Source organism: Tiliqua scincoides, chromosome 2 (genome assembly GCF_035046505.1).
Source record: "Tiliqua scincoides isolate rTilSci1 chromosome 2, rTilSci1.hap2, whole genome shotgun sequence".
NCBI classification, from domain to species: domain Eukaryota; kingdom Metazoa; phylum Chordata; class Lepidosauria; order Squamata; family Scincidae; genus Tiliqua; species Tiliqua scincoides.
The window spans coordinates 233048392-233060883 of NC_089822.1; the positions used below are offsets into that span (position 1 = coordinate 233048392).

The window sequence follows — 12492 nt, forward strand, 5'->3', positions numbered from 1 at the left end:
CCTTTGTGAACAGTATTAAGTAGTACTAAGTGCTCTTGTTCAGAGGTAGTATTGTGTGGAAAGGCATTTACAGAAGTAAATGACAGTAAAGAATGACAGTATCCTTCACAAGCAGTTCACCTGTGCACAGTTCTCCAACTGTGGGTCTGGACCTGATTTTTAGTGGGACCTATAAGAGGGGAGTGTATTATATAACTGGGACCTATAAGAGGGGAGCGCAAACTATATATGCAGCGTTATCTTCATTTTAGATGTCAAAAGGGTTTTGTAGCTGCCGAGGTTTTCTTTTTTCTGGAAAACGGGTCCAAATGGCTCTTTGAGTGTTTAAGGTTGCTGACCCCTGCCATATATCATGGTTCCGACCATGGCAAAAGGTTGTGGCTAGAGACTGGCTCTATGGACCAGGGGCTACAGACAGTGAGTGAACCTCTATCTATAAAATCACTTCACCCACTTGGTGCGAGGGAGCTAGTTTCTCCTGCAGCATAAATGTTGTTAAACAAACCACAGGAAGGTCTTGTTCTGGAGGACTTTGTGGTTTGGTTTAAGGGGGTTTATTCAATGTAAGTCATCTGAGGCTGATCTCAGGCCTTCCCTAAAATGGTACAAAGACAGAAAGGAATTCTCTCTCTCTCACACACACACACACACACTCATGCACACGCCCCAAACGGGAGGATCAGTAATGCTAAGCATCTCATCAATTTGACTGCACAGACAATGAAAGATAGAGAGGAGTTGTGGGTTGGTGATGAGGGTTACCATTCTCCATATGCTGACTTTAGTGCACCATGTTGTGGCAGCTGTGGAGTAAGAGAGACAAGACCAAGGAAACCTTGTGGGTAAAGTGGGGTCTCAAAGATAGAAAGAGGGCTCTGAAACAAGCTCTAGCATGCAGGCAGTCACAGGAGGAAGGGCAAGAGAACCAAAGGGGTGCACTGAGAGGTGGTCCACAAAGGTTATCCCATGCTGGTTCAGCAATGTCAGTTGAGCTCCGGAACCTGAACTCTTGCGCTGGAGAGACATGTGTTTATTCTACACTTGCTGTCTCCCAAGTGATCTTCCCCCCTTTGGTCTGCTACAATCAAAAAGTTATGTCTTGGTTCTATGTGTTTGTATGAGAGTCCTTCAGCTTTCAGATTCCTGACTGCTTTGTATTTTTACCCATTTGCCTCCTGTGCCTCAGTCGTTTCTGAAATAGGAAGCATTATGGCATCTTTGTGTCAAAGGGTTATGGTGTGCTGATCGGCTCCTTCCATGCCCTGCCCATATTGTTAATGTATCACCCCTTAATAGATGTATGCTGGGTGGATACCATTGGTACTGAGAGCAGTGACTGGCAGGTTTGCACTTCTATGGGGTTATTTATTTATTTATTTACAAAGTTATATCTCACTTTAACTCCCTGAAGGGCGTTTAATGCTTTGTTTTGCTCCACCCCATGTATGGGATACAGACTACAGTTAAGCTTGCATAGCTCAGCTCGTGGTTCCACTTCAGGACAGGACTGCACTGTTAGTCTTTGGTTACAAAGCTGAATCTCTCTGAAACATGACTTTCCATTTATTACAAAAGACCTTCTTAGCAGTGATCCATTAGAGCTCAGCAATGAAAATATTTTAACAAGAAAAAATGAACTTTTGTAAAATGAACATATTAAGAATTCATACCCAAAGAGAAAGATTTTGCTACTGTTCACTTTAATAAAAATGTCAGTACTTATGCAAAAATTTAAGCACTGTGGAAAAATATAGACCTTGAATTAATGGCAGAATTCCATTTTATGACCTTAGTTCTACAACACCCATTAGCAAGTTGTTCCATGCTTACAAGTGTTTATGGGTTGCTCTTATGGTGTAATCAGAATAATGTTTGCTATAAACAGGAGTACATTGTATGCTTTCCCCTTGGTACTTGATATAGCTTTGTGGAAGGTTTTAAAATACTTTGATCATGGGGGGGGGCACACAATTCTGTCAGTCAGTTCTTTGGACCAAAACATTTCAAAAAAATTTTGAATGCACATTTTGAATGTGAAATGTTTTAAACATACAGCATTAGAATGTTATAGACTTGTTGAAATGTGCTGGCGTCCAATCCCATGCTTGAGATATGCCAATGTCAACATACACAAGGGACAATGACAGGTGTAAAGAATGACCACCAATTGATACCCTATGGATGCCAACACAATATATGAAAATGCCCTGCTGTTCTAGCTTGGACATAGCTTGGATGTCAGTGCAACTCCACTATTGGAGGGACCAAAATGGGGAGGAGATATGGGCATGATGTGGGAAGGTTATGACAGAAACAAGGTGGGGTCAACATGCACCATATTCTATCCCCTGGTGGGGGACATGCTTCTGAGATGAGAAAATGCTACACTTTCTACAGAGCTGAGGTAATAATAATAATAATAATAATAATAATAATAATAACAACAACTTTATTTCTACCCCGCCTTTCTCCCCGAAGGGACTCAAGGCGGCTTACAACATATTAAAAACAATTTAAAAACAAATAAAAACATATTAACACATACTAAAAACAGCAGTCAGAGTAAAAAAAAATAGGTAAAAAGAGCATAGAGCAGCAGCAAGTCATAAAAGAATCAGGCCTGTAAAAAATATTAAAAGATGTTAAAAAGATGTTAAAAGGCCAAGAACTCAGAAGGCCTGTTTAAACAGAAGGGTCTTCAGGCCTTGCCGAAAGGTCTCAAGAGAGGGAGCCATTCTTAAGTCAAGGGGGTTCCGTAGCGTTGGTGCCACTACTGAGAAGGCCCTATTTCTTGCAGCCGCCCCACGTACCTCCCTAGGCGGTGGCACTTGTAAAAAGGCCTTCTCTGATGACCTGAGAGGGCGAGCCGGATTGTACGGGAGCAGGCGATCTCTAAGATACCCTGGTCCAGAGCAGTATAGGGCTTTAAAGGTCAATACTAGCACCTTGAATTGGGCCTGGAAACGAATGGGCAGCCAGTGCAGCCGCTGGAGAAGCGGACTGACAGAGTCGAACCGCCTACCTCCAGTAACCACATGGGCCGCCGCATTCTGCACTAGTTGCAGGTAGGTAGGAATAAGCCCATATGGAATAATGAAGCAGGGAAAAACAGCAGAAAACCATACCCCTGCAATTTTCTGTCCATACCTACTTCCTAAAGATGAACCATAGGAGAGTCAGGGTGGTGTAGTGGTTTGGGAGGTGGACTTAGACCTGGATGCTCCAGGTTCAAATCCCCCCTCAGCCATGAAGCTTCCTGGGTGACCTTGGGCCAGTCACTTTCTCTCAGCCTCACCTACCTCACAGTTGTGAGAGTTGTTGTGAGGACAAGAAGGAGGGGAGCAGCTGTGTACACTACCCGGTATAAAAATGTGAAAATTAAAATAAATTTGACAGTGAATCATAGCACACCTACCCTAATGTATAAGCCCACACCAAGAAGAAAACAGCTCAGATGATAAGATTCATGGCATGGCATAAGATTTCTTTCTGGGCTCTCAAAGGAGGACATTGGTGATGGGAACCATGGTGAAAGGGTACTTGGCACACTGCACAAACCACCTCTTTCCCCTCACAAACCCATATGGCAAGATAACACTTTGTTAACCCCTCTCCCTCAGAATTATTATTTGCAGGTATTCTGCCCCAGGAAGACTACACACTCAAACAACCAACTAGATCATTTACCTCATTACTGCAAAAGGGGAAGCAAGCACAGTACATCTCACACAGGTAAACAGGGGTGGGGGGAATTCCATGCTGCAATGCATTAATACAGGGGTGTCAAACATAAGACCCAGGGGCAGGATGTGGCCCGTGGAAGCTTTTTATCTGGCCCTCAGGCTCTCAGCTGCTGAACAGTGCTGAGGTGTTACTGCTGAAAGGGCAGCCCACAAGAAAATTGGGCTGTCCTGTATCTTGAAATATGATTGAGATTTGTATATTTTTTTCTTCTGTCATTTGCAGCTAATGAGTTCCTAAGTGAGGAAAAAGTGTTTATTTTTGGTTATGACCTGTTTAATGACATCACTTCCTGCCTATTGACATCACTTCTGGCCCTCAGCAGGCATAATGAATGCTATTCGGCCCTTGGTACAAAATGAGCTTGACGCCCTTGCATTAATACTTCATCTCTGTTTCAGGACGATCAAATGTGTCTGTGCTATAAACTGTGAGCGCAATCCCACCCTCCAGTTAGGCCCACCCATGTCCCGAAAGTGCCATAAAGAACTTTTGCACCACCAGGAGAGGAAGGATGCCGGCGCAAGTGCCGCTCAGCCAGCACATAAGGTAAGCTCGCGTCTGCTGAGCTAGGCTGGCTCAGGGCTCTGGGGAGCATGTGGAGGGCAGGAGGGAGGTGTTTTGAGGTGGGCAGAAGGCAGGTGTAGACAGGTCCATAGGTGGGTCAGGGCCAGGATCTGGCATATATGCTGGATCCTATCCTCATTCCCAGGCGGCTCTGGGCTGCTTGAATCTGTGCCACCTCAAGAGGTGGCACAGATTCGACTGGCCCCATTGAGGCTGCTACAGCTTTACCCGGGGTAAGAGGAAGCAATACCCCTTGCCCCAGGCTGAGCTGCTTTGGGACCCTGCTCTGGATGCCTAACCATCCTTTCCGCTTGTAACAGCTAGTAGGAGAATGCCAATTGCATGCTGCTAAGCCTGGGATTGGAGGTTTTTGGCCGACCCAGGAATGCAAGATTCTCCCCTGGGGAGGATTTTTGGCAATCTGGAGCAGGGGCAGGGCTTGTACACTTTTAAGCAGCCTGCTTTCAACTACCTTCCTCTCTGCATGTTTATTCACATGCAACTCACTGATGCCCATCAGTCCGCCCTTGGAACCATTTGAGTTTAGATGGTTGCTTTCTGGACCTGATTAGGAATTTTTCTGCTCACTGAATTGGCTGTTGGTGGACAGATTTTTAGCCTACCCTTGACTGTTGGTGTGTTGGGTTATTTTTTCTTTGCCTGAATTACCCCTTCGGTCAATTTAAGTCTACAGGTAGTGCGGGTTCAAAGGCGTGAGCGTGGCCATTTGGTGTGCACCTTGAAGTTCAGCAAAGACAGGGCTGAACCCATTTCCACAACTCAGTGGCCCAGCCATGTGAGGGTTGGGACGGGTTGTCCCTGGCCTTGACTGCAGGGGTTGCCTCAAAGGCTCAGTGGCATGGAGTAGCCATGCATGGTTAGGCTGCCTTGACGCCCTCATGGACTTGATAGGGATAAGCTTGTGCAACCTGAACAGGGGCGTGGCTTGGAGTCAAGTGGTAAAACCCAGCCCAGGGGCCAGTTAGTATTCTGGCACATCTCCGATGATCTAGCCTCTGCACTACCGTTGCCTCTCTGCATTGAGAAATGCAGATCTCATGATTTCTACTTCTTTGTATCTGTAACCATGAGTTAATAAAGTGGTCCATTCTCCCATCTGTGTTGTCTTGAGTGTTCATTGAGGGGTACGCAAAGTGTCTGCGAGGTAAACTCGCATTGACCAAGCTAGGCTGGCGTGGGGGTCTGGGGAGCGTGCAGAGGGCAGGAGGGAGGTGTTTCAAGGTCGGGGGAAGTCAGGCGGAATGCCCCCTTTTATAAGTGATTTTATTTAATAAATATGACCCAATTTATATTCCAGGAAGCTTATATGTTTATTGGGGGGGGGAGTGTTCAGGGCTATGCTGCCATGCTATTTCATCTTTAAAAAGGCACTGATCCTGGGCTGACTCGAAGTCATGGCATTGCTATAAGCAATACATTCTCAAATGCGCTGTGTCTCACAGGCAGCCAGAATTCTTTCACACTTCACCATAAATAAGGGAGCACAGCACATAAATGTGCATCTCTGGCTGTGAAAATAAATCTGTAGGTTGTTTGTCTGAAAGCTCCAAAGCACCAGAGGAACATTGGGTACAGAGAGTCACCCCTTTTTTATTTATATCCTACAGAACAGACAGCGGGCTCAGGAATCCATAAGTCACCAAATTAAAAAGAGAAGAAGAAAAATATTTTCTTCAAAGTGACAAGTCGAGTCACACTGGACATCAATTTCAGTTTGACTGAAACAACACAAGAATCACCAATAAGCAACCCTCGGCCCCTGCTTTCCAATGAAGACCCATGCAGAATAACACTCAGTCAATCATACAGTGCCTGCCCTGCATCTTTTATGTCACCCATTTCAGGGCGCTTCATATGAAAATTAAATTTACGACTCAGATAATTAAGGCCATGCCTGGTTAAATGAATGAGACAAAACAGAGATGAGGAAACTTTGGCCTCAAATACTGACACAAGAAAAAAATGAAACTCTGAAAGGGCATAATAATTAAGAAGGTTCAGGCTTTTGGTTGTTTCTCTTCATTCCTTAGGCCATGGTCCTAAGAGCACTGCCATGCAAGTGCACTCCAGTGGAAAGAGTAGAACCTATTTCCAAATAAGTATGCTTAGGATTGAGACATCCACAGGATGTGGTGCTGGCGTCTAGCCTAGACGCCTTTAAAAGGGGATTGGACGAGTTTCTGGAGGAAAAATCCATTATGGGGTACAAGCCATGATGTGTATGCGCAACCTCCTGATTTTAGGAATGGGTTAAGTCAGAATGCCAGATGTAGGGGAGAGCACCAGGATGAGGTCTCTTGTTATCTGGTGTGCTCCCTGGGGCATTTGGTGGGCCGCTGTGAGATACAGGAAGCTGGACTAGATGGGCCTATGGCCTGATCCAGTGGGGCTGTTCTTATGTTCTTATGTTCTTAACAGCCCAATCCTATCCTGCGCTGGAACAGGCAGGCCAACTGGCCTGTGCTATATCCAGCATAGGGTTTGAGGTGAATCCTGTGCAACTTGGAGTAAGGAAATTTATTTTCTCTTACCCCATGTCACATGGCAGCCACCTCAGTGGGGCTACTTGGATCTGCGCCAGTGAAATCACTGGCGCAAATCCAAGCAACCCCTTGGGAAAGGGTTTAGGATCTGGCCTAAGTGCCCATGTTGGGCTTTCAGGCTGCTGGATCCTATCCCGCCCACCCTCCTGTGCCTAAAAGCCCAACATGGGCTACTCAAATCTGCACCAGCGATTGATCTGGCTCAGACCCGAGTAGACCCATAGGAGCTGCGAAGGCGCTACAGGGGTTAAGGGAACCAATGTTCTCTTACCTCAAGGAGACCTCTGGAAGCTGCTTCTGCCTTACAGGATACAGCGGTGGCCATTTCAGCACTTCGGTAGTGAGGAGTGGGTGGGCATCATAGGATTGGGCCCTTAGTCTATTTCACAGGGACTCCAAACCCCAGCCCATGGGCCAGATGTAGCCTGCAGGGAGCCTCTATCCAGCCTGTGGTAAACCTCTGGCCCACTTGACCGAATGTGACCGAAGTTGTGCTCTGGTCACGCCTGGAGTGTGTTCTGAGGGCCAGGGATGTCACACCTCAGAACACCTTCTAATGGCCTAAAAACATAACTTCCTGGTTTAAAAAAAAAAACAACCAGAAGTGACTTTTTGGCCCTCTGAAAGCCTTAGGCTTTCTGAGGGTCAGGGAGGCCTCCACAGGCCTCAGGACATGCTCTGGGTGTTTCCTGTGATATACTGGTTCTGAGTTATTTACTCCTGTACATGTAAGTAAGCTGCCTGTTGAGTGGGGGAATGGGAGTCCATTTGAATGTGTGCTTTATTTCTGTGATGTGTGTTGGTGCCTGGAGAAATCCTGGAACTTAGAGTCCATTCATTCGATTATTCATTCATATAAGTTCTGTCTCTAGTGTATTTATTTAAAGTTTATATTTAAAATTTAATTATTTTTCTGGTGTTCTTCTCCTATACAGACAGTGCCAGGTGTTTGATGCGGCCCTCTTTGCCGAAAAGTTTGGAGACCCCTGATCAATTTCAAAACTGAGGCAAGACAGATCATGTTCAATACTGCCTAGCAGATATAAATTTAAATCTGTAGATTTATTTGAGAGTGAGTAAAGTCCACTCAGTCCAGCAATCATGGTGTGTCATTTTTCAGAACTATTGGGTTTCTACATATGCAGATCTATGCAAATATAATAATTAATTGCTCAGTTAATTGACTCAAATTAACATTTGTCAATGACGTTGTTTTGTAGTTGGGAGATAGCGTGAGGACTTGGTGAATGTCAAGGTGATTCTGTATTTTCTTGTGAAATTCAGCTCCAGCTGTGATTTTCGTGGCCTGTTGTGACAAACAGTGCTTTCTTTTTTGAAACTTAAACTCTGCTGTGGTTGTAATTTGGCTGTCTTTTTTTTTCCGGTTCCCTAATTGGCCTTTGTTCTGTCAGGTACTTCACTATAATTGTGTCTTCTCCTGTCAAATAACGTAAAAGACAGCAAAAGCTAAATTAATCCTTTGACCTTCAGCTTTTGAAACTAATCCAGCTAAGAGATAATGCACACAATTTATGTTTTCACTCATAACAAGGAATAAGAAGAAGATGGAACTAAAATAGCATTTCTCAGTTGGCGTTCTTCTCCTATACTTCCTCTAGAATACAGAAGGAAACTTCTCTAAGCAAAAAATACTTTCTGAAAATGCTTACTTTGGTTGTTTAAAATCAAACCAAAATACGTTTTAAAGAAAATACTTTGCCACTCTAGAGAATTCAAAGTAAACCTGAATAGCTAAGGAAATGATAAACAGAAAATTGACATTTCAAACATGAAATTATCAACACTGATGTTTTGCCACAAGGATTGACAGGTTGGCTGGTGACAAAATGCATTTCTATTCATGTTAAAGCATTTCATATCTGGTAGCAACTGGATGTGTAATTTTTTTTTCTTCCTATTTTCAACTCTTCTGTAGTCTGGGTCATGCTAGAAATGCTAATACTACTTTGCAAATGAGGACTAATACAAAGGAAATTCATTTTCTGGATGTTCTAATACAAAAACGTGCAGTATAAAGTAACATCTGTGTATTGAAAACCCACTTATAAGAATACACGCCATTGTTATGATTAGTGATGGGTAAACTCCCTTCAGCATAATTTGGAATGCCTCAGTATTAACAAGCTTTCCCACTGAGCAGTTGGAAAAAAGCTCATCTGTTTTCTAACAGTTCTCTCCTGGTTCCTAATATTGATGCCTGGGTACTAATGGTGCACATTATCATACTACTGCCTGGGAATCGTACTTTGATTTCACCTTCTATGAACCCATACGGCCATACCAGTGAGGATGGAAAATCACTTGACATTCAGTAACCCCCCAGACCCATTCCACCAAACACACTTGGAAACCAGGTTTTGTGGTGTGGGGACAGCAGGTGAGGCAGAACTGCCCCACTGGAGTCTTCTGAAAAATGCTGCAATTGCTATGAGTACCCAAACACCTGTTGGAGGACTTCAGTGGGGTGGTTCTGCCACCCCCACACAGCATGTCCCTGCTGAAAACACGACAGATCTGAATGATGAACAGTTTCATACAGTAAGATGTTTACAAGAAATATGCAAGAGGCTTGACTTAAAGAGAAAAGATAGAATCACAAGCAACAAAGGCCGGTTGGTAGGGTTCGGGGGCTATGTAGTTCACAGGAATCAACAAAAGGTTCATCAAGAGTAATGGGGTTTCATTAGTAAGCATGAGTAAGTATGCTTGCTAAGTAAGCATGAGTTCCTCAAATGGAAAGATTTGTATCCATAAGGACAGATAGATAGATCTGTATTCTTTCAGGAAGAGATAGAGATTTGGAAGAGTAAACATTGGCCTTAAAATTCTATACATCATCTTGTGACTAAGGGACAGCACTCAAATCAAAATCAATACCCATTTGGCTGCCCATTTGTGAAATGTCTTATTTCATTGCAAATTACAATATACATTAAAAAAAAAAAAGATAAAAAGTCTTACTTTCCAAGGGCAAAGCATTCCAGTTTAACAGAAGAGTCTTTTGCTGCATATATCGTTTCTGGAAAACGCACTTCAATCTTTGGTTCGTACTCCCCCATCACACCTGTTGAACATCAAAACAGCAAGCACTCCAGTTGTGCCTAGACCTGTTCGCTGCAACAGAATATCGGTTTAAAGCAGAAAAATGTGGCCTTACCTGTTCCCATGTAACCCTATTACCTTACCTGTAACACCTATTTAGGTGGTGTTGGTATTTTGCTGTCTGTCTGTTTTGTTTTGTTTGTCTGTCTGCCAATGCCTAATAAAGGTTTTTGAAATTGAAATTTTATTTAGCTGGCGTAAGTCTGAGAAGCCTCAGGAGTATGTTAGGCTGGTAAAAGGGGGATATGATTTTGGCATGTACCGCTTCTGTCAAAATCCTCCCCCTCCTGCTCCCTCCCACCCTCTCCCACCACAAGTTTGACCTGTCCCTGTCCTGGTTCCAGTGGCAGGGCTGGAGGAGGAAGGGGGCAATGCCCCAAGCGCTGTGCCTGCACAGCATTGCGAACCTTCTGATGCAGTCTAGTTTCATGGAAGTACTGTTTATGACCATGGGAAAGCCTCAGAAGGCTTTCCCAGTCATCCCAACCGTTGCATAAGGCTCCATTGCACTAGGTAAGTATGGGGGGGAAGCATGGTGCGGGAGGCAGCATGGCCAGTAGTGGACCTGTCATTCAGTGAAAAGGGCACATGCCTCTGGCGTGGAGCCTAGAATGCCTCTAGGAGTGCGCAGAAGCCTCATTAAGGCTCCCAATACAGTCGGAAGCTGTGCTTCCGATTTACCGGAAGCAGAGTTTTAAGAGTACGGGGAAGCCTCAAATGGTTTCCCTGGTTTGTCCTGGAGCCATGCAAGGCTCCATTTTGCTCCAGGTGAGTGGGGGGAATTTGCATGCAGGGGGACGGAGGTATCTTGCAGGGTTGCCATAGTGGACTTTTGCCCCGGGCTCAGGGCTGGGGAAGTCTGCCACTGGGCATCACAGACCTTTGCCCCGGAGTGCGTTGAGAGGCAGGTCTGTAACTGCTTTATTCTCCCCCAAACTGCCTCCAAACCACCTCTTCTGCCACCTTATGTGCTCTGGCTGAGTGTTCAGGAGCTGCTGGTACATGTGCAGGGACTCCAGCCATTTGCGTTGGCAGCTCTGAAGTACACAATGGCAGTGCAGCTTTTGTGCTGTCAGAACAGGGCTTATGCTGATGGATCTCATGATCCATCAGCATAAGCCCAGAATTGGATTGGGCTGTCCGTTTCTTCTAGTGAGAACAAAAGCGGGCCCTTGAGGAGAACTGCAGTACTGTACAGATGTCCAATGTAAAGTCTACAAATGAAATCAAATGAGTGGCTTGTGCTTGGCCTCTTGATCAAAACTATCAGATAAGGCCAGAACTCAGCAGGTGTCAGATAGTGTCAGGTGTCAGATAGTGTAATGTGAATTTTCTAAACTTCTAAAATAAATTGATTTATGGACTGGAATGTATTGATTTGTTGACAGAGTGAGATCTAGCCCCAGGTTCAAATTAACCCCAAATCTATCACTGTTGAGTGTCCAGCTTTCTACCAAACTTTGCTTCTCTCAGGCTGCAATCCTAACCACACTTTCCTGATTGAACAAAATAGGACTTCTGAGTAGACTTGGTTAGGATTGTGCCCTTACGTCAACAAAACCAAAACAAAATGTACTGTATTATGAAATTAGATGCTAGTCCACTGTTAGGTAAAACTGGAAACAGATTTTTTGGTTTCAGCATTACAGGTTGAGCCTCATTATTCGCCTGGGTTCCGTTCCAAGCACTCACGTGGATAGCAAAAAAACGCACGATAGCAATCAATTTAAAAAACAAAGAGCTCAATCCTAACCCCTTATTTCAGTGCTTTCCAGCACTGACATAAGGGCAATGCAGTTCTGAGGTAGGGGAACAAACATTCCCTTACTTTGAGGAGGGCTTTGTGAGTGACACCCAACTGCAGGATGCAGCACATATCCCATTGGCACCGCTGGAAAGTAGACATAAGGGGTTAGGATTGCACCCAAAGTTTATTTTCTTTGCTCCGGTGATTTAAAAACAGCCTTGCTGACCTTTGTGATGTAAGATAAGAGTTATTAAGAAGACAATCCATTAATCAGTTGTCCTCCAAGTGCTTACAAAGGCACTTCACTCAGTACCTCCCTTCACCATTGCCAAGTGATCACCTTTCTTTCACATGCTCAGGGGGAAGGGAGGGGTCTGCTGGAGAGAGAAGGATTGATGGATTGTCAGCCAGCTGCCCTCTCTCTCTCTCTCTCTCTCATTAAAGAGGCTATTGTTAAAGGACTGGTCAGTTTTAAAGGGGTGCATTTTTCCCCTTCTCCAGGGATCAGCACATTCCTTCTCATTTGCAGGGGCCATTTGTGTTGAGTGAAATCTGTGTATAAAAAATCTGTGTATAACAAGGCTGAACTGTACATCAAATCTTTATGCATGTTTGTTGTGTGTGTGTGTGTGTGTGTGTGTGTGTGTGTGTGTGTGTGTGTGTGTGTGTGTGTGTGTGTGTTTGTAATAAAAAGAACTATCTCCTTTATTTTACTCAGGAACTCAAGATAGCTAATAGAATGCAAAGAAT

The 12492-nt window shown here is 44.4% G+C and overlaps 1 protein-coding gene across 1 annotated transcript in view; it reads right to left on the minus strand.

Annotated features, from left to right (window-relative positions):
* LOC136638960 (contactin-6-like) overlaps positions 1-12492 on the minus strand; it is a 196551-nt gene that overhangs the window by 92687 nt on the left and 91372 nt on the right. Inside the window, 1 exon segment of the mRNA XM_066612985.1 lies at positions 9855-9957. Coding sequence (XP_066469082.1) covers positions 9855-9957 — 103 coding nt within the window.